We start from the raw sequence: 26,058 nt of genomic DNA on the forward strand, positions 1-26,058 counted from the left end.
TCCTTCGACGTGGAGTCGGTCAAGCTTAAATGCCAGTGGATGCATTTTTTTATTATTACCTCTCCATTCCCATGCAAGGGATGTTATGTAAAAGCATGAAATGGAATTTATTTCCAACAGTCTGGTTAATTTTGTTTCTCTTGACTGCACTGCTTCCAGTATGTTTTTTTTTTTTTTATCCAATCAGAATTCAGCTTTAATGTGTTGCTATGCTAATCTAATCTGCCTAGGGCCTTCAGTATAGCGATAGATAATTTAACTTGTATGAGCAATGAGACTGTTTTGGACTCAGGCGAGAAATGTGGAAGGATCAGAATTAATTTCAACTAAATGTACAAACAAATAATAAAAAAAGTCAATTACCTTAATATGTCCCCTTTGAAATATCTCAACGGCTCATTTGCAGAAATAGGGAGCTCACATGAAATTGACTTGGTTGTGTAATTTCACACTTGGTGACTGGGCAGGCACTCCAGAGATTCATTTATTTGTATACAAGCAGTCAAAAAGTTATATTTCCATATGTCCCCTTTAAAACAACAGTGTGCATATGTTAGGCTGCCCCACCCATACAAAATGGCGAGATGGAATATTTCAATCTGCTTTAAAGGGGGGGCAAGGCAGCTCTAATCTGCATGACAGATAAATTATTAAACGTCCTGTTCAGTGACACACACACACACACATTTACTTGCGTGTTAGCTCCCAACAGCTGCAAATAGAAACGCCGGGAAGTGAAATAGAAGTGATATATAGCAAACACAAGTTGGAACTCTGCTGGTTCAACATTCTGTAATTTCACGCATCAATGGATTTCACTTTTAATCATGCAGGGAAAGGATAATTGGTAAATGAATTAATATGAGGCAAACAACCAATAAAAATGATTATGATGACAAATTTGGACTAAATAGGAAATATCACTTATTGGAAAATTGTACATCTTGTAGAACAAATAAGTCCTTCAATACTGAGTAGATGAGTACAATGGATTTTTTTTTCCCCATGAGCAATTTCTGTAATTTTTTTAGGAACTAAAAGAAATCATTACTTGTTTGGTTCAAAAGTATTCGTGAATAACAGCGCCATCACCTGGTGAAATTAGAGAATTTCTACCAGCACCTATTTCAGGGGCATAGATTTTTCCAACTTTATAAATTTCTAATTTAATAACAGGTTGATAATTGGACTTTCAATAATAAAATTGCCTCCATGATTTGTTGCTGGAATCCAAATTTTATTGCTACCATCAAAGTGATCTCAGCAACTTTACTGTGGTGGAACTCAATCTTGGCAAAGTGTCATTTCTTCAATCTAAATGCGCTCCACGTCGATAGCAGACACCTCTTAGGTTGTTCTCGTCCATCAATCTGTCCCATCTAGACGCATCTATCTGCGTTTGATTAATGATGCCTGAGTGAGAAAGCAGCAGGTAATCACAAACAGCCGTCGGCTGGCGGATTATTGACAGCTCGCCATTTACTCGTTCTGAGAGAACTCTCACACTACTCGGCAACTTGTAAGTTGAGGTACACAAAATAAACTCATGAGATGTATAATAACTGAACAAAATATCTTTAATAGATATAAACATTTTGTACACATCACAGGTGAATGGAACGAGAGTCACATGTCACACGTGTTCGGGGTGAAGGTTCAAGAAGGGGCCTCTGACTTTATATACTTTCTGCTGTTATTAAAGTAATTATGAAAAATAGCAATGATGGTGCAAATTGTGAGGAGACTAAAAAGAGGCGTACTGGAAGTAGATTTTTTTTTTTGGGAGGGGGAGGCTTAAGATAGAAGCACACATAAAAGCACGATATTTGTTAACATATTGAACAGTTCCAGATGAAGGGTCACATTGGAGGCTCTCAGCATGCGTGGTCAGTTCCATGTTTTGGAATAATTCACGTCTTCTCTATTTTTTTTTTAAATTTATATTTATTTGAATCCCTATAAGGAGATTCTTAAAGGGGAATTTTGAGGGTTATTTTTCAGTGTAAGCTATAATTGAAAAAATTATACATATATTTATTAAAAAATAAAATTATGAAATAATTTACTCTATGTAGTACGGAATATTACTGAAAATTCTTAGCTAACCTTCCCATATAACAGTTTTGGACCCCTTCTCAACCATACAGTCAATCATTTCAAGCAATTTGGAGGCATTGGAAGTTAAAATAAAAAATATTTTAACATATTATGACTTATATACATTTACTGATATTTTTCCAGATGAAATACACAAATTTCTCTGCATCTGATTGTGTAGCGTACACGGAGGTATCCCCATCTGTTTATGGCTGCTTTTTTTTTTTCTTCAGTAACATTAACATATTCATAAATATTCTTTAAATATCTCTTCGAAAAGGGCGCAGGGGAGGAGGCGAGAAAAATAAATCATATATTTACAAGATGGTGGAATAAATGAGCCGTCAAAACTATTTAACTGACAACCGCAATCTGGCCTCTTTTCTTTTTTTGTACAAAAGATATACTGTTTGCATCTGCAACTGTACAATTGCAAATTGTTACAATCGTTTTACACGGGACAGACGCCTGACTTTACAGTGTTTACAGGATGTGCTAATGCAAAGGCTGTCTGTTTACTCACAATGCTACAATAATGGGATACGATCTCATATATATATATATATATATTCTCTGTCCAATAAAATATTCAGATACCACTATGTGAAATTAAAAAAAAATAAAATAAAAATCACTGTCCTCCACAAAATGCCAATTAGCGTCGAAACCCTTTCAGAAGAATACGAGACATTTATTAACTGTGTCTGTTGTTTTAATTGGCTCTCTTCTCTGACATGCAGGGACAAGTCTGCACCATAGGTCAGTTCTTAAGCACGCGTGCTCGGTCAGTTGTAACCATCGGATGATGTTGGCACTGGTATGACGTAAACACCAAGAGAACGCGTCTGTTGGTTTTAAAGAGCACGAGTGAGTCCTTCTAGAAGAGTAAAAAAAAAAAAGAAAAAAACGCACGTACAGCTGAGTTTTAGTGGTCGTACTTCCTTTGTGGCTGCATCGCCGCCTTCGTCAATTCATGTCGATGGTGTTGAAGACCCACTCTGTGAATTTCTTCAGCTTGGCTGAAGCGCTGTACGACTCCTCCAGGAGGCGCTGGTTGTCTTCGCGCAAGCCCTGGATCTGAACTTGCAGGGATGCTTTGGCATCCTTCTCCTGCAAGAAAGAGAGCACAGTGAAGCCTAACCTGTATTACTAGCCGATAAAATCACCTGTTTGCTGTCTAATAGAAAAATAGTGCTTTGACGCCATCTGTTTGCATCTTATGCGACATAAAATGAATCATAAAATGTAAAATATTGTTTGTACAGTCAGTAATGATTTTAAGATGGCAATAATTGAAGTCAGCAATCCACTTGACATTACTTCCTACATTCAAAGTCAATCCAACTCACCTTCTTCAGGTCTTCCTGTAGCGCCTTCACCATTGACTCCAGTTGGCTGACTTTCCCCATTAAACAGGCTGGCATCTCGCTGTGAAAAAGAAAGAAAGACAAACAAAACATTATCTCAAGACAAACTTTGGCGCTTGTACAGGTGCTTTAAAGTGCAGCAATTTCACAGCACAGTTGAGCCCTGGACACTAAAATCCTCCCCTAGTTCCGGTCTACCGATTCTACTGCACAGCATTAATGAGCTATTTCTCACCTAGTGGCCTGGAGCGTTTATTTACTTAACTTCAGAGAGTACAACGTGTAGGTCATTTGTTAAGGGTGAGGTCTTTTTTTTTTTAGGAGGGGGATTCCTGTTTGATGATGTTTCCGTGCACCGCTTACACACAGTACACAAAATAAAATGCTCTGTCTCCAGTTTTGATTGACAGATAGATATTACTTGAAATGAAAATGTAGTTACCTTTTCATGTTTTTTCCCTTGTGTATTTATCCCATGCTTTTCCCTCCAAAAACTCACCTATTTGCATTGTTTTTGTCTGGTATGCCACTAGATGGCGCCAGAGATATCTGTCATAAGGCGCTGAAGTTATATTAAAGCAAATTAGTATTTAGAATGACTGGACTGAAAAGTTACTGTTTTGGTAAGCAGCCTGTTTAATGTCTGAGTAAGCAATAGAGTGAAAGTAATTTTTCCTGTTTCGGATGGAAGGGTTTATTTTTCAAGGGGGATCTTGCAGGTCATGCATAATTGAGACACAGTGGGCCACGATTTGAGGAGAGGTGGTTGTTCATTAGTAGTGGTCTTTGGTGGTAGTAAACTCGGCAGGCACAGGGATGGACACAAGTAAATAAGAGCAAATGGTCCAAGGCCGGTGACTGGATAACTCTTACCCAGGCGAAGGCTGTCTCAGTGGGGCTGCCTGTGGCTCAGCCTGCTGGGGGCTGACACTAGCCGGGCTCTCAGCCACGGCGGTGTTCTCCTCCTGGGCTGCCAGGTAGACCAATCTTTGCTCTGTAGAACCAAGCATACATTGAGCTTATGATTCATAAGTGTAGACAAAGTGGTCCAACAGCGAACCCCTTTGGTTGTGATTGGTATTGCATCAACATGGGGTCCTCGGTTTTCTACCACTTGGAGTTATCATAATCATATCAGAACTTTTTAATGGGCCAAAAACCAAGATGCCAATGCCCTCCGGTTCAAATATTCCAACATGAGCCTACCCTCAAAGGCCTTGGCGGCATCTACCAGGTGGGCCCAGTCCAGTGGGCCATCTGTCTTGGTGTCAGGGAGGGGCATAAGGGCAGGATCCTGCGCTTGCTGATTTGCCCTCTCTTGCTCCAAGTCGGTGCTCTCAGGAGCGGATAAGTTTCCTGGAATAAGAAACGGAAGCGTAAAATGAAACCCCACAGCCCTGTTTCCATGCTATTTAGCAATATTAGCCCAAGCGTACCCGAGGATCTGCGCGGCGCTCGACGGCTGGCTGCGTTGCGAGCGGTGGGCGAGCGCGGCACGGTCGAGCAGCTGAACAGAAGGTCTGTGGGGGTGTCACGCTTGTCGCTAGAGATGGACCCCCTCTGCCCGCTATAGATGCTCTCATCTGACAGGGTTCTCTGGAGGGTGCGGCGGGTAGGTGTCGGAGCAGGGAATGGCTTTGAGGGGGAGGAAAAATATATTTATATATTTTTTATCAATATATAGTAAGGCCTTGCTATTTGGAGGATATCAGAAAAAGCGTAATAAATCAACTTTATTATCATATCATAGTCCGGCCCATTCCCTAAAAAAAATTTAAAAAAAAGACCAAAAGAGAAAAAAAAAACCACTACAGGTTAGTCCAGAATATTTTGTTTGAACTCCCAACGACGTTTTGAAAATTCCTGTTTGAAAAGACCTCCCCATGTGAAGAGTTGGAGTGTGTTTGCGAATTGCAAATATTGACACTCCGGCGTCGTCTCATCACAGGCTTCCTGTTTGAGCCCACCAGAAAGTTGTAAAACTTCTACTTGATGTCAATGACAAATTGCCGTTCAACTTTAGAGGTCACTCTAAATGGTTATATTGAATCATCTGCCTGGGTACCTTCTCTTCACTGGTGGTGGGGGGAGGGCTGTCAAGCATGATGAGCTTCTTCAGGTCTTCTTCCAGGTTGGACTTGGCGGTGTGCCGCTGGGGTGACTGCGAGCCCCGCAGGTTGGCTCGGAGCTGCGGCTGACTGACCAGTAAACCATCACTCTGGTGCCGTCTGAACAGAAAAAATAAAATAAATTACGTCACAGCTAGCTATTCAATTAAAGAGAAACTGAATGGATGGATCAGATGCTTTTTAAGTACATTTTCATTGTCAAAATGGAATTAGCTCTTAGTGGTCTACCGCAAACTACCACATGGTGTCACTGTTGCCCACTTTTTTTTTTTTTTTAAACAGGAGGGGGGCTGATGCGGGAGCATGACAAGTGAGCAGATATATATTCACTCCCAGTCAGTCATATATCAAGTAAAACAGCAGGAAGCAGGAGGATGCAGCTCTCTCCCTACCCTGAATGACAACTTGGACCAGATCCATCTTAAAGTATTCAGAGAAAACGTACTTCCGAGTGCTGCCAAAGTCAATGGAGTTGACGGTCCCTCCGGGTTTTTTCCATCCGATTAAGAACTTTGAGGTGGCCCCCTGTCTCGGATAGAAGGTCTTGGGCCCCGGGGAATTCTGGGAGGTGGGTGAGGTGTCGGTTGCTGGCTCCTCTTGGTTTCCGGAGGGGCTAGAAATCGGTGTGCTGCGAGGGATGACAGAAAGATAAAGCGCCTATTGGGATAGATGCCATGTCAACATGAATTGGGAAAAAAAAAAAAATCTGGCATCTTCTAGATGTTCACTGAATAAAAATGTTTCTCCAGTTGCATGCTGATTAATTCAGCCCGATTAAAAACAGGACACAATGTCCTTGCATCGAGCCCATCATCTGCAGAAGTTTTCGAATTGTGTGTGCGTGCGCACGTGCATGCACATATTATAAAACAAAGCCTCCAATGTACACGTCGAGTTATTTCTGGCTGGGTGAAGAAGCGAGGGAAGGGAGCTTTGGTTGATTCAAAGGAAGTGGGATTTAAAAGAGGAGGGGGGGAAACAGTGCTGAGCTCACAGTCTGCTTTTTTAGCAACTTCAAGCATTTCCTTTCTATCATGGATACTGGGGGGGATGGAGAACGCACACACACACATACACACACACACACATACGCACGCAAGCACATCCTTTGTTCAAAACCCAAACCGCAGAGCGTCTGACTTTTTCGCCGGGGATGATGCAGGATGTACTGTGGTACCTTGACGAATTTAATTTGTTCCATGACCAAGCTGGTAACTCAATCTACTTGTATAACAAATCAATTTTCCCTATTGAAAAGAACTGAAATACCATTAATCCATTTCAGATGCCCCAAAGGAAAAAAAAGTGATTTTAATTAAGAAAGACACCACTATATTACATATATGAAAACATAAAAAGATTGTAAGAGATAAACTAAATGTATATTACATTTCCTATACATACTCTTCATTGATTTAGAAAAAAATTAAACAAAATTCTACAAAAATTCTGCTTTAAGTATAACGTCAAAGACCAATCAGAAAATAAATTACTAACAAAGCATAATACTACATTAAAATAATGGCAATAGAATATCGAGAAAAATTCTTGCTGTGTGCTCTTTGACCTCTTGGGGGCAGTGTGGTGCACACTTGGCAGTATACTTACAAAAAAAAAAGACAGAAGAGGCCAACTTTGATTAATTACGAAGAACATAGTATTTTTTATGTTATGTTTACGTTACGCTAATGCTCATTTTTGCTAGTCGGTCAAGTGGATTTTCAACTTAGTGCTAGCATCACGATGGTAATGTAGCATCACTGAATCTGAAATACATTTGAGGACAAAATAACAAGTGCGTGCACACCTGGACTGGGAGGCGGAGTCACTCAGGGTGTAGGAAGCTCCATCTGGGAAGGCTGACGGGCTCTTCAACGGATTCTCACCACCTTGAGGAGCGAGGGAGTCTGGAGCGGGCGGCGAGGAGTCGGCCCCACTCTGCCCGCCCGTCTCGTCCTGCCACGGGATGCCGTCGGCGGTCCTGAAGGCGGCGTTGGAGGAGGCCGTGCTGCTCTGGGTGGCGGTGAAGGACGTGGCGTCGATGCCGCTGTCTGTGGACGCGCCCTGGAGGTAGGCGCCGAGCTCCAAATCCCCGCGCACTCCCGATCTCGACCCCACCTCGTACCACTTGTCATCGCTGTGGGCGGAGCTTGAGGCATTGCTTGACAACGTGTTGCTGCTGGACTGGCTGGAGGAATAAGGAGCATCGACCTGTGCAAAAACACAAGACAGAAAGGTTTGACATCTCAGAGCACGTCGACATGTCAACATGTCCTGCTCACCTTAGCGGTCTTGTTGGGTGATATATGTCCACTCAGCTCGGGTGGCTGGAGTCGAGGAATGAGCACCTTGGACGTTTCTGCCAGCGCCGACACGGCAGATAAAAAATTAGCTTTTTTTCGGACCAAGTAATAAATAATAATTATTAAATTAATAAAAGACACTTGCTCTTCTTACCTTGAGTGTTTTTCCCCCCTTGTGTACACGTAACCTCACTCTCGCCATTTCGGGACCAAGCAGCTCCTGTGCTGGAGCCCATTTTGATGGCGCTAGCACTGTCACCTGGCAACAGTCGCGCAGACGACACATGGGACTGGCAGTTGTTGTTATTAAACCTACAAGAGAGGGGCCACAGGGGTATTACTTGAACTCCATCAAAATCACTAGAAGCTCCAAACTTGTTTAAATTTTAAAACATGCTTCGTCACCGGGCTGCATTATTAATATTTTTTACCTGTGATATTGTAGAAATAGAGAAATGCACTTACCCCTCAGGCATAGACTTCTGCCTCCAGTGGTTGGAGCTCATGTTGTCGGTGTAGGGCAGGCCAGAGGGGGAGTTTGTGTTGTGAAGCGTGCGGCCCATCACGATTGAGCAGGCGAGGGCGTAGTTTTCATTTCCAGGTGAATACCTGTGAGGAAACAGGATTTTGTCACACAGGACAATAAAGAACCAATGTATCTTTAGCTTTTATCCCTATAAAGGCAACCTTTTAGGAACTACGGGTCGACCGTCGCTGGACACACTGCGCGGCATGGCAGCAGAGTTGCCAAAGTCCGGCGGAGGAGCCTTGATGAGCGTACCGCCCGAGCCCGCAGGCCGCGTCTGAGGGCTGGAGGATGTTCTGGGCCACTTGGTGTTGCTGTTGGTGGCCGGGCGGAAGGGGAATTTCAACTCATAGGGCATTCCCTCCTTGTGATTCTTGTAGTCCACTAAGGGCATATGATAAATTTCTGAGCAGCCTCTGTGGAAAGAAAATGTTTTTTATTATATTGTGAAAAGCTAAAAACAAAATGGGGTATGCTAATAGTCCAATTACCTGCGCGGTGTGGAGTCTTCATGCGGAGGAATGATGACCACTTTGACGGTGACGGATGTTCTGAGTAGGTCGATCATCTGTTCGTGTGACAGCGAGGCCACGGCGACCTTGCAGATCTCCACCAGTCGGCTGCCTTGCCTCAGCCCGGCCTGCCAGGCGTAGCCGTAAGGCTCCACCTCCGCCACGATGCCTTCAAAGTTGACGTGAAAGCCCAGTTGGCCCAAGGCGTTGCGACGCAGCGTCATCTCGGCGGTCTGACTGCCCTTGGTCAGAAGCTAAGTTGGAGGATATAAAACACCAGATGAAACCAGCACTTGAGTCAAATATATGTTGACAAGCAGAGACAGACTGACCTCCAATCTCTTGACCACCTCTCCAAAGTCTTCCGTGTTGTTATTGATGGAACGAAGCGATACGCTTTCACCACGTTCGTAGAAGATCTTCAAGGAGGCGGGGCTTCCGGTTGACCAACCGATCACGTCGCGGGTGGCGCAATTAAACACAACGGCTTTGGCTTCTTGATCCAGGAGGATTACGAAATCGTTCGAAACGGCCAACAGGCATTCCCGCTCCGCACCTGCCACCTGGTCTTCAGCGTGAACTTGCCAAGTGATGGCGCCCAGGCTCCGGAGCTCCGCCCCACTGTACGGCCGCGTTTTCTCCCGTCGTTTGTGCGCCAGGGAAATAAAGGGAAACTTCCCAGAGGGTTCCACTGGAGTATTAGTCACATGACGCTCAGCCAAATCCCTCAGGTACTCCTGCCGCGTGCGCGTGGCCATGGCACCAAACTTGTCCGACTTGTGAGCGGCGTTTTCGGCGTTAATGACTTTAGCCAAGAGGAAGTCCCTGAAGACGGAGGACTTGGGAAAGGTCACGCCCTTGGGGACTGGTGGACCAAATGGGGGGACGTCCTGGGAGCGGCTAACAGCCACACTGTGGAGAAAACAAATGATTACGGTTACTGCCAATCACCCGTTTTCGGTTCTGCTCCGTGGTTGGCTTTAGTTAAAAGGAAACTAGCTGACTCTTTTTCAAACATCGTAAAGTCACAATAAGCGTAAGTGTCAGTAGGGGGGGGGGGGAGTAGCCTTGAATAAGCGGCTATGACACTTGTGACAAGTTTGCATCTACTTCATTAAACACATCTACTGGAATGTTGCAAATTCCGCCTGACTAAACCCAAGATATAAATACTATACATCCCATCTTAGTTGACAGCGTAGCAGCCAACCTGCCACTCTCAGCGCTGCTCCGGTTTGGACGAAAGCCACCGTGGCTCCAGCTCGCAAACAGCCTTCATTTCCTACACAAAGAGGGAGTTACGCAAGACGTCTCCGCGGCGGGGCAGCGGTTGAAAGCGGCAGATTAGCGCCCTGCTGGCCCCGGGCCGCTCCTTTAATGCTCTGTTCTGGCCCGGTGTTGACCGGGGACATTATCGAATCCCAACAGCGAGCTATTAATATCCTGATGACTCAACAAATTGTAGCCATCAAACACGCTGCACGGAACGACATGTGGAATGCGTTTGCGTGTGGGTGTAATCCGTTGAAATTCTCGTCAGGAGTCCAAACCACTGCATCAACAACAACAACACAAGAAGTCTAGAACTTACCTCCCACGGTTTTAAGTCACGGAGACCAATTAAACTCCGTCATAGGTGAGAGGCATCCATGGGAAGAACTCTAACAATCAGGAATTAATCTCTTAAAGTAAGGCGAGGGCGCGGGGGGGTCACCTCTGGGTGAGGTCGTTCCACTATTGTCCCACACCTCTCAATTTCATCCAGAAGAAAAACAAGGAGGACCAGAATGTCACCTTTCTTTGTATTTAAAAAGCCAAAAGATCCAAACAGGAATTTAAGTGTCCATTAGTCAGTTTGTAAAAAAATAATGGCAAAAAGGCTTTTTCAAATAATTTAGTCCAAGGCAATTTTGACCCGTCCGCTCCTGAGGTAGTTTCGCTGTGCTCTGGGAAACTCTGCAATCCTTCCTGATCACATGCATGTCTGGCTCAAGTGAGCACTTCATGTGCATGCCGCTAACTCCTTCAGACCACTCTGGCTCATGCCGCCCTAAAGGCAAAGTGGCGGGGCTGGGAGTAAAAGCAAAGCGGGCGCTTCTATTGTCAGCGTGCATGGAGAGCGAGCCTCGCGAAGAAATTAGTGAGCGAGCGAGGCAAAAAAGTGTGCGCGAGCAGCCATGAGAAAACGGTACGGGGAGGAGAGGTAGCGACAATGTGTACACACAGTGTGTGTATGTTTGCTTGGAGATGTTCCATTCAAAAGAGGGAGAGCAAGAATCGGGCCACAATATTTGAGTCATTCTAAAAATGAAGGTCATTTAAAAAAATAATAATACAGAAGCATGCCCCATTTGCGTAAACTTGACTTGTAAGTGTAACAGTATCGACCATTTTTTCGACTGCTGACACAGATTCATCTTTTCTTTTTTTTTTTTCCCCCTTTATTTACTTTCAGTGTGACCCATGCCTTCCGGTTCTGGACTATGCTTTTTGTCTTTAATGCACTCCTGAGTGGTGAGGAGCTTACGGGGGTTATTGCAAAGCATGCAATAGTGCGACTTAGTTAGAATTATTACAGGTATTCTCCATCTCTGGATGTGGTCTTATTCATAGCTGGTCATCGGAACATCCATCATCTTGTCAGCCTCAAGGTGGTATGCTCAAAATGGACTCAGAATATAAACTGCAGACCTTGGGACAGTTGACTTTAAAAATATTTCATTTTGTCTTTGCAGATACGGTATGTGTCTAGAACTGTGAAATAAATAAATATAGATGATATATAATAATAAAAATATTATTTATTTATGTATTTATTTATTTATTTGTTTGTTTATTTATTTGTTTTTTTTGTTTTGTTTATTTATTTATTTATAACTTTTCTACTGGAAAAAAAATCTGAGAAATGAGGAAAATTGGGCAGAGAAGGTCTCCTACCTGTAGCAGGTGTTATCCGAGCAGGGATCGTGCACCCTCACGACAATGAAAACGTGTTGAAAGTGAGAACGAATGGCCTTTGGGGTGAAGGGGTGTGCACCGGGCTCCTGGAACACAATGGTCACGATGTCGTTCCCAATGTGCCGCTTTCTCAGTAACTGATCCAAAGACACACAATTACAGTCATTTGTTAGAAAGAAGTGAAGAGGTCAGAAAAACATCCGACAGTCAAAACAACAAGGGTATTTTATTAAACATAGTATTTATTTACCTGTTGCTTATTATTCGGTGTGTAAGGTAGCAGAGTGGACACGTGGAACATCAGCTCGTAGTCCTTGTAGGATGTGTACAGCGAGTGTGTGCCTGTGGAGTCGGCTGGAAAATAAATAAATAAATAAATAAATAAATAAATAAATAAATAAATAGCTAAGACAGCAAATGTAGCTGCATTTGGAGCCAAACGCGGCCCACGGGCCGTAAGTTTGACACACGTGCTTTAGCGAGTGTTTACTTTTAGTGTCCAGCTGGGCTCTGTACTTGGTGAAGCCCTTGAGGCGAACCTTCTCCCCTAGCAGCTGCAGGAACTCCTCCAGGGCGGGACCCGCCATCTCGTTGTTGTACATCTCCTCCTCCGTGCTCTGGCCGGCTCGGCAGTACATCACGCCCACCTTTACCTGGAAACTCAGCTGGGAATGAAAAAAAAACCAAACACAGTAATTCCTTCAATCCGGTAATCACGGGGACTTCCTGTGGAGCTTTTGCTGAAATCTTACTCCTTGCTCGTCTAGTTTCATCAGCTGCTCTGTGACTTTGGGGGTGTTTAAGGCCAGTCGGAGGCAAGACAGATCCAATTCTGGGAGAATGTACTCCAGGACCTCTTTAATGGGCAGCCCTCGGGCTGTGCCATGCTTGGAGGTGGAGAGCACGGCATCCTCCAAGATAGAACCTCTGAGTGTTGTGAGCTGACGGGACAAAAAAACGACAAGGTTGATGAGACTGACATGCAATGCACTCCGAAAAATCTTTTTTTCCTTAGTGAATGAGAAAATGAAAAATTCCTTCCCCAAACATAAAAAAAAACAAAAAACACATCACTGACTTAAAACAACAGAAGAGAACTCAAGAGGAAATAAGGAAGATGTGGGAGTCGGAATCCTCGCAGAACACAGAGTCCACATTGTGCTCCGAGTCTGAACTCAATCACTTTGCTATCATACGCAGCCCGAATATTTTCTCTATTACTGGTCGTCTTCACAATGAACCTGTGTTTGCCATATTTGGGAGGTAGGCCGCAAGTGGTTACTCCAGTTTTTACACATGTGTGTGTGTGTGTGTCTCACTTTGGCAAGAGCAACTGACCTCACTTGTTCTGAAGATGAGACGATAGTTATACTGCTGACCATGCTCCTTGTCTTCTTCCAACTTTTCTCTGCGCAAGCTAACCGCCACCGGACCTAAAGCGTCATCGATCCCAAAGTAGTTCCAATGTTCTGAAGGCAGAAAGGAGATAGTGAAGGAATATAGACGCAATATATGTTTAAAACAAAATAATTCTTACCCCTTAGGTAGAAGAACTTTCGGTAGTAGTAAGCACCAAGGTCCACGTGCTCCACGATGTACTGTTTGGCCTTTTCGCTGAGCGTACTCGGGCCCTCCTTGGGTCCCTCCAGCACGGCTACGCCGGCGTTGGTGCAGTGTGTGCTTAAAGAGCTTTCATATATGTTTCCTTCTCCGTTTAAATTTCCGGAACTACCCGCGACACCGCCAACAAGTCCGTAATAATTTGCTCCCAACCTGTGCCTGCCGTTGCCGTCGGCGCCGATTTCATTTCGGAAACAGGGGCAACCGAGTAGCATCTCGTTGCTCTGTTCGTCCCCTGAATCCAAACCGGGGCTTTCTCGGGAGTCGAGGTCCTCCTGGCTGCCACTAGGGGAGCTGTACGGGAGGCTGTGGGTGGATGAGAGGGTGGAGGTCGCCGAAGCGACGGCGGCGGCGGAAGCCCCGGTGGTGGTGTTGTTCTTCCTCCTGCCGGCGTTCTGCCGCAACTGAATGACTTCGTTGAGGTCAAAGAGCGTGCTCTGGACGTCGTAGTGAGCGAAGCCTTTCTGACAGACCCACGGTTTTAACGACGGACACGTCTCATCCAGTCGACTGTCCTCGATGTCCGATCCGGTTCTCGGAGAGTCCGACTCTCCTCGTACGTTACGAAGCTTACGGAATATAGACTCGCCCCCGGTTTCGGATTTCGTGCGTCTCTTTGGGGGTTTCTCCCTGTCTTTGGGTTTCGGAGGCTGACCGTCCACGGCGTTCTCCGAGAGGTCACGGGTGGCCTGCTTGGACCGAACATTCAGCATGTCCTCCAGTTGTTCTGGAGCTGGGCTACGTTGGTCAACTTCCCCTTGGTAGCCTTTAAGCATTTCAAAGAAGCTCTCGCCAGCAGCCCCGTGTTGGTCTATCGAAGATGTGCTGCCGTACTCGCGGTGAAGAGGCGACCATTTGGGGGTTGTCGGTGACCCCCATTCCTCGCCGCTGTCTCCGCCGGCTTCCATCTCACTGATGGTCATGTCACTGTTGCTGCGCTGACGAATTCGCTTCTGTTGGGGGTTCTGGCGACCTCCGTAATCTCCTGGTGCTAAATACCGAGCGTCCGTGCAGTAGTTGTTCGCCTGGGCCTGCGTTCGATTCTTTAAAGTATTGTGGATATTCCGCAGCATTGACGAGTCCTGAGGGCTGATGATTGATCCTAATTTAACGTGATTTTTCAGAGGCACGCTCATGATTTCAGGCGGCGTGGCCGTGTACCACAAAGCCCGTGAAACGTCCTTCCTTGGCGGCCAATCGGCCACACGTGCCCTTACGCCCATTTTGGGTACTCCCGCGCTCACGGTACCGTGGACGTTGTCCGTGCGGGCCGGCGCAGCGCCGCCGCCATTGACCGCGCGCAGGTGGCGAGGGTAAAACTCATCGGTGGCAGGGACGGAGCCCCCGACGGTGCAATCCATTGGTGGGCGCTTAAGGCTGGTCATGACACGAGCGCCGAAGGCTAAAGGCACTCAGCAAGTAGACATGGCTGTCTCAGGAATGGATTGCTGCTCCCTGACTTCATGAGCAGGTTGATTGTCAGCAGGAGAAAAAAAAAAAAAAAAGAGGGGGAGGGGCAAGCCCGACTGTTCCTCACTCAAGCTTGCATAGCAGTTGCCGCGGCGATAAAGCCCCCCATTAGCATGTTTTTACTCCAAACATTGACCTGAAAAGACAAAAATAATCATTAGGCGCGTTCTCGTACTTTTCATGTGAATATTACAGTAGTCCCACAAATAGCTATTCCGCAATAAAACTGGTGCATTTTTAATATTTTCAGTGCACATCTGTGTATTTTGTCCAAAAAATTAGACATATGACCCAATTTTTTTTCCAGATTTTTCCCTCCCGTTATTTAAACCCTAAAATGTACGCACACAGCATGCCTGGTATATCAAGCCAATTTGGCACTTGGATAGTGGAGGAAATGAGAGTCCCACTGACTGACTGACTGAGCCTGTGATCCTATTAGCCACAAGAACTCAATGTTCACTGTGACGGGGCTGCAGCAGCACATCACATCAACACAGCCAACTTTATTTATTGAAAGTAAAAATATCATAAGCATCTCTAAATTAACACTAATCATAAGTATTTGTGTACTCTGCATGTCAAACTCCATCATACATACTATTGTCCTTTCTGCTAATACAGAATAGCCGCTAATGCTAACATACATACAAATGATGCATCTAGAATGCTCGTGGTGGAAAAGCACAACACAAACGGAAAAAAAAAAATGCTTATCTCCTCGCTCGCAGACAAAAACGGACAATGGCGGCTGTCGGAATAAAAGGTATAAATTGCCTAGCGGCGCTTGTGTGTGTGTGTACACGTTATTTGTCAGACAGGCAATTAAAAAAAAACAAGCAATCTTCTTTTTTTTCCCCTATCCTGTCATCCTTACTCTAGCCATTCTCCGCCACCATTTCACTGGTCTGAAGGTCATTTCCAGAGATCTAGATGTGCTGACGAGGTGAGTTTAATTAGCTCTGACCTCCTTTTTGGTTAGCTTTAAAGTGACTATAGAGAGATGACTAAAGAACCAAGGCTAGATAATCAAAGTACTGCTTATAGAAGAGGACAGAGAGAATAATAACAGACGACCTGTGAGTGACTCACGCACACACCAAAAAAAAAGGAACTTTCAGTGGTAGGAGGCAAATCAGAAGGAAAGATGAGTAGCGTGATGAGTAAGGAACAGACTCGTTACTCAATCCGAAGAACAAGTCCCGACTGGTTTTCAATCCACGTATTCACAAACAACATGTTTTCAAAGTTGTGACAAAGGACGGGAAAGATTGTCGTACAAGCCGGTAATTGCCGCACGGATGAATAGAGCTGAAGGGGTTGTTTGGCCGACACGGACGCTTTTTTTGAAAAGCTCCCCTTCCACACAGCCCATGGGTTCGACATGTTCCCTAATCGCACCCTGCTCTAAGGACTCGACGGGCCTGATGGGCAGCAGGCACAAAGATCTCTCTGTCCTGGCTTGGCCCGTAAGTGAGGCCTCATTCCAAAACAGTGAAGTCTTTGAAAAATTATCTGGCAACGGATACTTTGCTCGTCGCTACGGTTGTTTACATGAGGGCTGCCAGGAAAAACAGATGAATTAGATGCAAAAAAAAGGAGTTGCGGAGATAAGGATTAGGCTGAGAAACAAGTATCGAGGAGGGGATTTGGTTTTGGAAGGAGCATAAAGGGATGGAACAAGTCTTTGACAAGAGTGTGGCAACTATTAGGGAGGGGAATAAACTCTCACGCAAGTGGGAATGAGTGTCATATGACGGTCATTAAATAAGTTGTGTAACGCAATCACACACTGTTGATTTGGGGAAATGACACAAAATAATGGAAAAAGCAGATTTGGGCAATAGGTCAAGCGCACAAATAATAAAATTGATACAGTTGTATCAGGTGGACGGATTGATTCAGAAAAGAAAGCTGCCGCAACAACGGTTCGCTAAATCAAAACATCTGGCAGAAACAGAACTAAGCTCAAACTTGCCAGTCTGGCAACTTGAGAGAAAAAGCAGACAGAAGGCCTTGCTGGCAGACAAACAGAGTCCAGTCACATTCTGGAATGCCACCAATTGGAAGTGATGACTGTTTGCGAGAACCGCAGGAAGAAAAGTAGCAGGGCATGCTGGGACAAATTCTCAACAACTTTTAAGCTTCTGATGACATCATGACTTCAGGCCCTATCAGCCGAATTGCTCAGGGAGCTCTGACGGACGAGAGGTCCCCCCGCTTCTGACAAAGCGAGCGCGTCTCGAAGAGACGAATTGTTCATCTGACCACAAATGGGTGTAAACATCACATGGCGTCAAAGCGCTTGAGAAACCGGTGACAGCGCGTCACCATTCATCATGGCTATTATTGTGTGAGCGCCGCGCTGGCAAAGTGGATTTCGCTCACAAGTTAGGATGGAGCGCTTGGAATGTATACAGACATTGTCTTATCTCGAACATAGCCGTCCGCAATCTTTTACATTCACACGCTTTAACGTTTTTTTTATGTGGCGAGATGTCGACACCAAATAGGGTCGTCGTTTCTTCAATGTCAACAATGTCTGGGTGGTCCAGGAGGTTTTGTAAGAAATGTCCAATGTTGGAGAGGCACAAAAAAAAAAGTGGATTACACCGCTTAGGTGGTCTTGCTTTGTCATTAAAGTGACACTAATGCCACTTTCGCACTGAACAGGACAGTCTCGCCATGGCGCCCTCTTAGCTAAGATTGGAGTTTGTTTTCCCACTTTGAAAAAGAATTGCAAAGACCAATGTCACACTCAAAGCTTTTGTCTGATGCTAAGAAACATTTGAAAGGAGACTCAAGACAGCAAGATAACAGCTCAGAGAAGAACAGCGTAAGCTAGCATTAGCATGCGTGTTTAGTTGCGTCAATAAGGATTCTACAGGAAAATGTCAAAAACTGAACCTTTTTGTGATGGTTGTCAAGATAATACTGGAATATTAAAAAATTAAGACAGAGCAACAGGTTAAGCTAATGCTAGCATGTATTCTAGCCATGTAGAATCAACCTGCTACCTGCTCAGGACTTAGGAACCCTTGCTGATGAGATACTAAAAACTGCATCGTATCTTCTTTTTCCGATAAAACGACATTGAAGAATGAGTCGAAGTGCATCGAGTTGAATATTGTGTCGTGGTAAAGGATATTATACGCTGACATCACCTCAAAGCATTTGCCAAGGCATCCAATAAGATTACTGCTCCGAAGCCCCGAGGGGGTGATTTACATGCTATCTGGAGATGTTGCTGATATGGGAACATTTTCATGCAATTTCAGATTTATTAATTTATAGTTATAACCTAAAAATGTAATATTAGATTTACGATCATTGTAAATATAAGCGTGGGAATAGTAAAGAACGACGTTTATGTTTCCAGTGGGGCAATTGGAGCGTTTATTTTTTTTCTTTGTTAACATTTCTCCTGCTGATGGTTTTGTTCAGGGGCTGCTCGCATGTTTTTTTTATGTGCAACAGGGGCTCGTCGTCTCACTAATGCGGTCGGCGGTTTGCAGGCTGACGGCGGGTGCGGGGAGAGGGGAAGTGCAGCCTGAAGCAGACCCCCCCCCCCCCCCCCCCCCCCCCACGCGCTACCTCAGCTCCCAACTGCAGTAGCCGGGTCACCTCATTAGAATTTTTTGCATTCTTCTCCAGGCAGCACTGCACTCCTTTTTTTTCCCCCTCTCCGAGCGCTCTTCATTATGCGCGACCTCTAATCTCTGCCAAGATATCATCTGATCAATAAAAACAAGTCAGGTAAAACTCCAAGTTAGATATACTGTAAAAGGTACAAGCACTTCAATTTGGGCTTGTTTCCAAGAGATTAGCGGATTAATTGGCCATTAAATTCGGAACTACTGTACATAATGTTGTACATGCACACATTTTAAATCATTTAAGCATAATCCGATTATAGCCTTTTGATTCACGTTTTTGTTTTAGCACACCCTCAAATGAGGTCCTCTTTTCTACTGAATTTTAGCTCCAATCAGGTACTACTGGGTACTATTCCTAGTACCGGATTTGACAATGAATACTTTCTCTGTGAAGTTTTTTTTTTCCTCGACATTTTCCAACTTTTAAACAAATGCAGAGAATGCGGCACAGCTCTGCATAAAAAGAGGGTATCAGCAGGAGGTCACATTTTTCAGTCATAGACAGCTCAGTCTTTTATACGAGTTTTCTCTCACTCTTTGAAATATTACTTGGCAAGTAAATCCCCAATTCAATATAGAATTAAAACAAAACAAAAAATCTGCAATAAAAGCTGTGATGCGTATTATCCGTCTGTGAAAACCCCTCGGCCACTTGTGACTTAAAGCAGGATAATTTGTCGGCGAGACAAAAGATTTACATGTGCGGATGACAGCTAATAGATCGTCATTAAGTTAAAAGCGGCGGAACCACAAGTGGTGGCCCTTTGCCAGAAACTGATGACAAAGCCCCGAGTTCAACCTGTCAGCACTGTAACAACACTCCAACTTGTGAAGGCACTTGATTTCACACACAGATTAAATCACTATTCCTACAATCGTTGCTCCAAATAATTTATTATTTCAGTTGCTACCGCGGTAAAAGAAATCGCTCCGCTGGAACAATGCGTCATTTGGAGCCAACTACGATAGTCGGAGTAATGAGTATCCTTGGTAACAAACAAGCCCCCCGAGGCCCTCTAATGAGGGCGACCCATTTGAGGTGACATTCAAAATCTACATTTAATATAACAATCCCTCCTCCGTGATGCCCTTTAACAGCTCTAACAAGCATTTATACACTTTTTGAGTCGTAACCTGCTGCACAGGTTACATCAGGTGAGCATTAGCGTTAGCATTTTAATGCCAATGTTGTGGCGCTAGAAATAATCTGCCAACAAATAAAGAAAATTGCGGTCTTGATGTGGGGCTTTTTCACGAGCGTTTCTCTTCTCGCCGGGTAAATATCTCCTCATTTGTGACCAAACAAATATGCCGTGCTCAGCAAGAGGCTTGGCGCTCGACTTTGTTTACTTGAGTGCGTTTTGGGATGCAAACGTTGCAGCAAAATTGGGATTAAAGGGGCAAAATTGAAGTGTTGATGCACGGTGGAGGGTGTTGTGCCAATTTCGGTCAAATCTTTGTGAGAGTGGTTCTGGACCACAAAAGAAGAAACGCCGAGGGTATAAAAAAGGCAAGCTTGAGCAGAGAGACAGTACACAATGAGGTCATACAGCAAGAAATCAAAATGTCAATCATGATTGCGCAAACACCGCTAGCAAAGATTTTTATTTCATGGTATGCCGTGCAGCGTGTAAAATATGCGGCGGTCACACACCATGCACGTGTGGTGAGCCCGCCGGTGGGTTTGGGTCACTGGCGCCGACTCCCCGTACCCTCGGAAATACAAGTGTGTTATGAGTTTAATAATTTTTGTGTGGCTTTTGTAGGAAAAAAAAAAAACTTCAAGAAGCTTAATTATTAATTGCCTTCTAGATAGAAAAGACATAAAAGCAAATAAATGTTTATGAAATGAGGACAGGGTCAGAGGTCGTATACTGTTGGGGGGGGCGGAGTCAACGGTGACTTGACAAATTCTCACAGCACAGGTGTCAATATGACAGAAACCTGCGACGTTTAGAAGCCACTTCACATCCTCGGCCTGATTACGCATGGAGGAACCAAAACAAGGACCTTTTAGTCAAAGACAACAAATTAAATTCATCCGCCTGAGCAATTTGATAAAAACAACTGATGCTTGTTGAAAACAATAAAGGCCTGCCAAAACAGGATTGGAAGATATTTGTGCTTGCAAGTTGTGGCTTGCGATGGTTTGATGAGCGGGCGGCACACGCAAACTCGCTCGCTGCGGTTTAGCGCGGTCACGAGCTGGCTCCAACACAAGCCGCATGACATTTCGAGCTGCAATGTAGCGATGCAGCTTTTGCACTATTTCTGCTTTCATTAAACACAAAGCCTGCAAATGCCAGATTACGCAAGAGGAGCAAATCTGAGATATCCTTGGATCTGATGTTTTTGTTTTGATCGCTTCTCTCACTCAAGCCGAAAGATAGTAAACAGAGACCGAGCCGCAATGAGATATTATCAGATTTTGCAACCGATGCTAACAGTATAGCCGTTATTTTTTTCCCCACAACCGGTTTCTAGTAATAATTCCGTTTACGTCCTTGTATTATTTGTAAGGATTTTGAAATTGGCAGTTATGAACAAACGTTTTTGCAGTCGACTTGCCTTTTAATTCAGGGTCACAACCACACAAACGAGAAAAAAACGAGATGCTGGCTGTCTCTTTCTAGTAGCCGAGGGCAACTAGCACCTTATTAGCATTCAGGTCAAGTATCGCATCAACAGAGACATGGCAAGAGCTCACCTCCTCCTCGGCGATGACATCAACGTGCCACTTACACCGATTCCGAGGGTCGAAACCCCGGAGGAGGTGAACGACCGAGGCTCGCGGTTCACACATAGCGCCCAACTTTGTGTTGTGCTAGCCCGTATCCAGGAACACATCAATGAAACGTACAGGAAACAGGCAGCCACAGAGGAAAGACTGTGGGAAAGCAGCCATGTTTGTTATGAACCGACCCAATCTGACCTGTGCACCTGGAACAACACCGCTAAAGACTTCATTTCGAGTTTTGGATTTGTCAGATAATACTGACAAGTGATGGGAAGCGGACCTGAAGAATATTTGGGAATTTCCTTTTAATAACTTAATAATGATGAAGTTATTTTACTAAATGAGTCAAAAATTGTCGCAGAGGATAAAGACTGTATTTTTTTTGTTTGTATACAAGTGTTGCTGCACCATTTGTGGTCAAATAGCTGACGCTTAAAAGGCAATTTTCACAGATGTGAAATATAACCCCAAATGTAAGTGTTTTTAAATCCACCAAGTTTGAAATTTAGCTAGTCAAAGCAATAGGTTTTATAATAGAAGGATGTTTTTCTGAGTCCACCTGAGATACTTTGAAAGGTAATCACACTTGAGGACAGGAAGTCTTTGAATTACTCTGCTTTCATTCTTGGCTTTCACTATTAAAGAGCAGAGCAGGAAGTCAAAGGGTGGAAATGGATGCAAGGCCGAGGATGTGCAATTGAGAGCACAACCTGCGGCGTGCTTATACTCAGCAGCAAAGTAAGTGTTTGAACAGGCAGCCATGTGTCAGCATTCCGCCGATACTCCACAACAACATCACATGTCGCACTTGAACGCAACTAGCGGGTAGGAATGAAGATGAGCTGAACCGACCTGTCTATACGTCGAGATCTGCTTCAAGTTCAGTCATGAACAAGCTTTCAGCATTCCTGCCTCTGTCTCAGATTTCAGCCCACCGCAGGGACAACAGAAAAACCTCTGTGGTTTCTTGCTTTCTATTTTTTTTCTCAATTATTTTCCACGCCGCTCGGCATGAGAGGCAGGCCTGCAACTCTGCTTCTGCGTGTTTGGATTTCCCTCAGAAGTGTGTGTAATGTGTTCCAGAGAGGGAAGCAAACCAAACTTGAGAGACAGAGTAGCAACTGGCAGACATGTCCGGACAATAACGAGCACGTCAAGAGATCGCCGGCGGCAGATTATCATCAGCATCCCAAACGTCAGATTTCACTCTGGAAAAGTTGTTTTCTTGTGTTTGTCTCACTTTAGATTCTTTCAAGTGGTTCCTCGCTATCATCTCTTTCCAGCATCGATGTGGTGGTGGTGGGATTTCTGCATAATTGTGGCAGTTGGTTTAAAAGTCGGGAACGGGATGATAGGAATGAGTCAACTCGAGATTTTCCTCTTTGCAAAAAGTTAAAAGACCACCAAGAGAAGCTGAGGAAACCGAAAACAACCCGCCGCACCTGAATTATTGTGAATTTCTGCTGGATCAAACTTCCAGAATGTTTCGCCGGGGATGGAGGGGATGAGTTGCTCGCTCGGATTTATCCCCAATGAAAGGGATGACATCATCCCCATTGTAGCCCCTACAGCGGCGCACTTTCAGCTCGCGGCCGCAGCGCTGAGGTCGGTTCCGACGAGGACAAAAGCGGAGCATTCCGACCGTGAGGCAAGCAGGAAAGCCATAGTCACACCTCATTACGGTCAAAGCCATCAAGCCTTTCGGTCACCAGCTAGAAGCTAGCTGAGGTCATCATGGAGTCATTTTCACTATTGGCTCATTGATGTCAGAATTTTAATTAGCTTTTTCCGTTAGCCAAGAGAAGTTAGTAAAACCATCGTGTAGTATCAGGTACCTGATATCCAAGAAGACTGACTTCTCTCCGGAAACTAGTTAAAGAGTTTCGTGCTCAACCGACTGAAGCTAGCTAGGCCTAATTGCCGAGGTAACTGAAGACTCCAGCGCTTAATAACAACGACGGCAATCACATCGTTCATTATATAATGTAAACAGTTCATTCAAGCATTTGGGGACAACCACTTAGGATAATTGCGTCCCACACATTCCGGAGTGGCCACTTGTGACAGGCCACAAAGCTCCTCTTGTTGTTTGTTGCCTTGTAACATTGCTTGAGCTATTACCCCTCAGGAGACAAAATGGAAACAAAAGCTTAGCAATAGTTAGTAAGAATGCAAAGCGTCAAAATAAAAAGTCTGGAGCTGGATTGTTTGTTTTGATTTATGCCCTTTTATCGCCCAAAAAATGTCAGCAACTTATTTGTCAACTGTTAATTATAGGTCTGCACATTGCATCAGTCTATTGTGTTGGAATCATAACAATATGAAAAGTTCTAACGTGTGGAAATAATCTTTTGAAGGGGGAATTTACAAATACAAAAATCATTCCATTTTGCCATATTTGGTAAAGCTCTCAGTATGAACCTGACAGCGGCACATTAGTACAATAATCAGCATTTGCCGTGTAATTCCATAGCGTTTATGCTAAGCCGTGATTGGCTGTGACCTGAGACGTGATGTCAATTTTACTCGGCAGCAAGTTACAAAATGGCCGCCTCCTGAGATGGCTAAAAACAACTGAATTTTGCTGCTTAAATCATATCCCATGAATGAAATATTAATCAAAATTCCATATTTATACTAGTGGAGGCACTTACAACATATTATTGTCAAGAAAATTTTTGGGTTGACTTCCCCTTTAAGGTCATCCATGAGGTTGGTGGGTCCACAAAACAGCAAATGTGACCCACTGGTCAGCAACCACGACCTCCATTGACCAAAATATCTTATCAGAGGTGTAGCTTAGCAGCTATCGTGCTTAACTCGTGAATCATTTATCCAATTCCAATAAGACTTGCAGCTAGCATGGCTCTAAAAGGCGCTACAAATATCAGGCTACAGGTTAGCAACAGGTATTTGAAATCTCTGCTGGAAATTGTCTTTGGAGTTTGACTGATATGGCCGCAGACGAGTCTCAACATGATCTTACCGTCCGGAACAATGCTGTATTTTCCTAACCTTGCCTGTCAAGCCAGAGCGTTGTGGTATATTAAAATAGAGCGTGCATACTTTCCTCTGCAGCAGCTGCTTACGATTCCCAGAGAAAGCCCAAATAGCAAAAAAGAAAATACTGTGTGATGAACACTTACAATTAAAGCAGACAAAGTGCAGATTAACCACACAAGTGAAGATGGCAGGGGAAGAAACCGTGCCACTGTGGCTCAAACTAAGCCTTCAAAGAATGCCAAAAATGCTTGATCCTTGTCCAGGGCTGAACTTTAAAGTTGCCCTTCCTTGCTTGACTGTCACAGATGCTGTGATTCAAATAGATGAAGGGGAAATTGTTTTTAATGAGATGGCTTTTTAAAAGGTGTTTTTAAGTACTGAAGGTTGGACAGGTTGTCACAGTGGCATGGTTGTGACTAAATAAACAAAAGCTTTGTTTGCTATGTGGCGCTGCATTGCCACATCGATGCAGCACTATTGAACCAGCGCTGTGTCCTGATTATTTTTCCGAATTCAGTTCAATTATACGCAAATGTCGGCTCTTCGTGGATCAGGTTGCGAATAGTGTCGATCGACTGTTAATTTGTTGTACATGAAGTTGTACATAAGTTGTTGAAATAGGTCCATCTCTTATCTTTTTAAACTTGCTGATCAGATATTGGCTCCAAAATACTGATTGTGCAAAGCCTACATTAAATAGTTATTGAGCACAGCCTAATAGAAAATGAACTATACAGTAGTTGTATATTAAATATTTGTCAACTGTGTCTTTTACAACCCCCGAGTTTGACATAAACACATTGTATGGAAATATTATGGGGTGACTAGACAGATTTGATGATTTTTATAATCATAATAGCCCTCTGAGGGAAACCCAAACTGAGATGAGTTTTACATCATTATGGAAAATACAGATGTTGATGAAGTAGCATAGAAACTAACATGCAGTCAATTTACAGCCATGTAACGTTCACGGTACCACCTGTGAATGGGCTCTGGGAGCACCACTGGGGGACAATGCGGATTTTTGACAGCAGCAACGACGGCCGAGGGCTTGGAGGGGTTTGGTTCCTGACCGACCCCCCTCGAGCCTCTTTAGTTGTAATTTTAGGGGAACACGGGTAGGGTCTCCACACTGACTCATCGTTGCACCTTATTCGCGTCGTCCCCAGCGGTGGCGGCAGAGGTGTACGTGAGTGCGACCACCAAAATGCGCCAGTTTCCCCCCGCCACTCACCTTCTGTGTTTTCCGGGGTGCTCTTCTCTCTCCTTTTTCTGAAGACACAATTCGAAGCCTTTCCCTTTGTTCGATTCGGCTCCTACAAGTCCTTGACATGAAACTGCAACACGCGACCTCCTTCATCCACTTCCTCTCGCTGTCTTCTTTTTAACCTTCAAACGTTGGCGCGTCGACTCGGCTTTTTTTTTAAATCTGATTTTTTTTTTTATCCTCGCCGAGACGCAACTTAGAAGTTTGCTCGGGGAAAAAAAAGTTGTGACTTTGCCTCGCTGCGCTATGCAGCTGCTGCTGCTGGGAGGATGAGATCATTCGCTGTGCCTCTCTATTGCCTATCGTCTGCCACCCGCCCAGGTCTCGCGAGAAGAGGCGTGAAGCGAAACGTTCCCGTGGCAACAGGGGCTCACCTGTGGTGTCCGCGTGTACGTGCGCCTCTGCTTGTA

At 44.5% G+C, this 26,058-nt stretch overlaps 1 protein-coding gene across 4 annotated transcripts; it reads right to left on the reverse strand.

The window, feature by feature from the left end:
• Window positions 1-1,554: 1,554 nt before the first annotated feature.
• Window positions 1,555-25,946, reverse strand: LOC125980419 (signal-induced proliferation-associated 1-like protein 1). 4 transcript variants are annotated; one of them, XR_007485650.2, is made up of 22 exons: window positions 25,616-25,946; window positions 13,430-15,118; window positions 13,231-13,361; window positions 12,645-12,833; window positions 12,383-12,557; window positions 12,143-12,246; window positions 11,872-12,029; window positions 9,267-9,846; window positions 8,914-9,188; window positions 8,584-8,838; window positions 8,362-8,505; window positions 8,051-8,208; window positions 7,876-7,952; window positions 7,401-7,804; window positions 6,039-6,221; window positions 5,530-5,692; window positions 4,901-5,099; window positions 4,671-4,820; window positions 4,338-4,458; window positions 3,447-3,525; window positions 3,014-3,207; window positions 1,555-2,942 (listed from the first exon to the last, which is right to left on the reverse strand). XR_007485650.2 is itself a non-coding variant. In XM_049739470.2 (22 exons), exons 2-21 carry the CDS (start codon window positions 14,895-14,897, stop codon window positions 3,064-3,066), a joined length of 5,157 nt encoding a protein of 1,718 aa, XP_049595427.1. In that variant the 5' UTR covers window positions 14,898-15,118; window positions 25,616-25,946; the 3' UTR covers window positions 1,555-2,942; window positions 3,036-3,063. The 4 variants fall into 4 exon arrangements, 3 of the variants coding, with proteins under 3 accessions (XP_049595427.1, XP_049595426.1, XP_049595428.1); XM_049739470.2 differs by having other exon boundaries at window positions 3,036-3,207; XM_049739469.2 differs by having other exon boundaries at window positions 1,555-3,207.
• Between the last annotated feature and the right edge of the window lie 112 nt (window positions 25,947-26,058).

The sequence above is a fragment of the Syngnathus scovelli genome, chromosome 14, assembly GCF_024217435.2.
Source record: "Syngnathus scovelli strain Florida chromosome 14, RoL_Ssco_1.2, whole genome shotgun sequence".
NCBI lineage: Eukaryota > Metazoa > Chordata > Actinopteri > Syngnathiformes > Syngnathidae > Syngnathus > Syngnathus scovelli.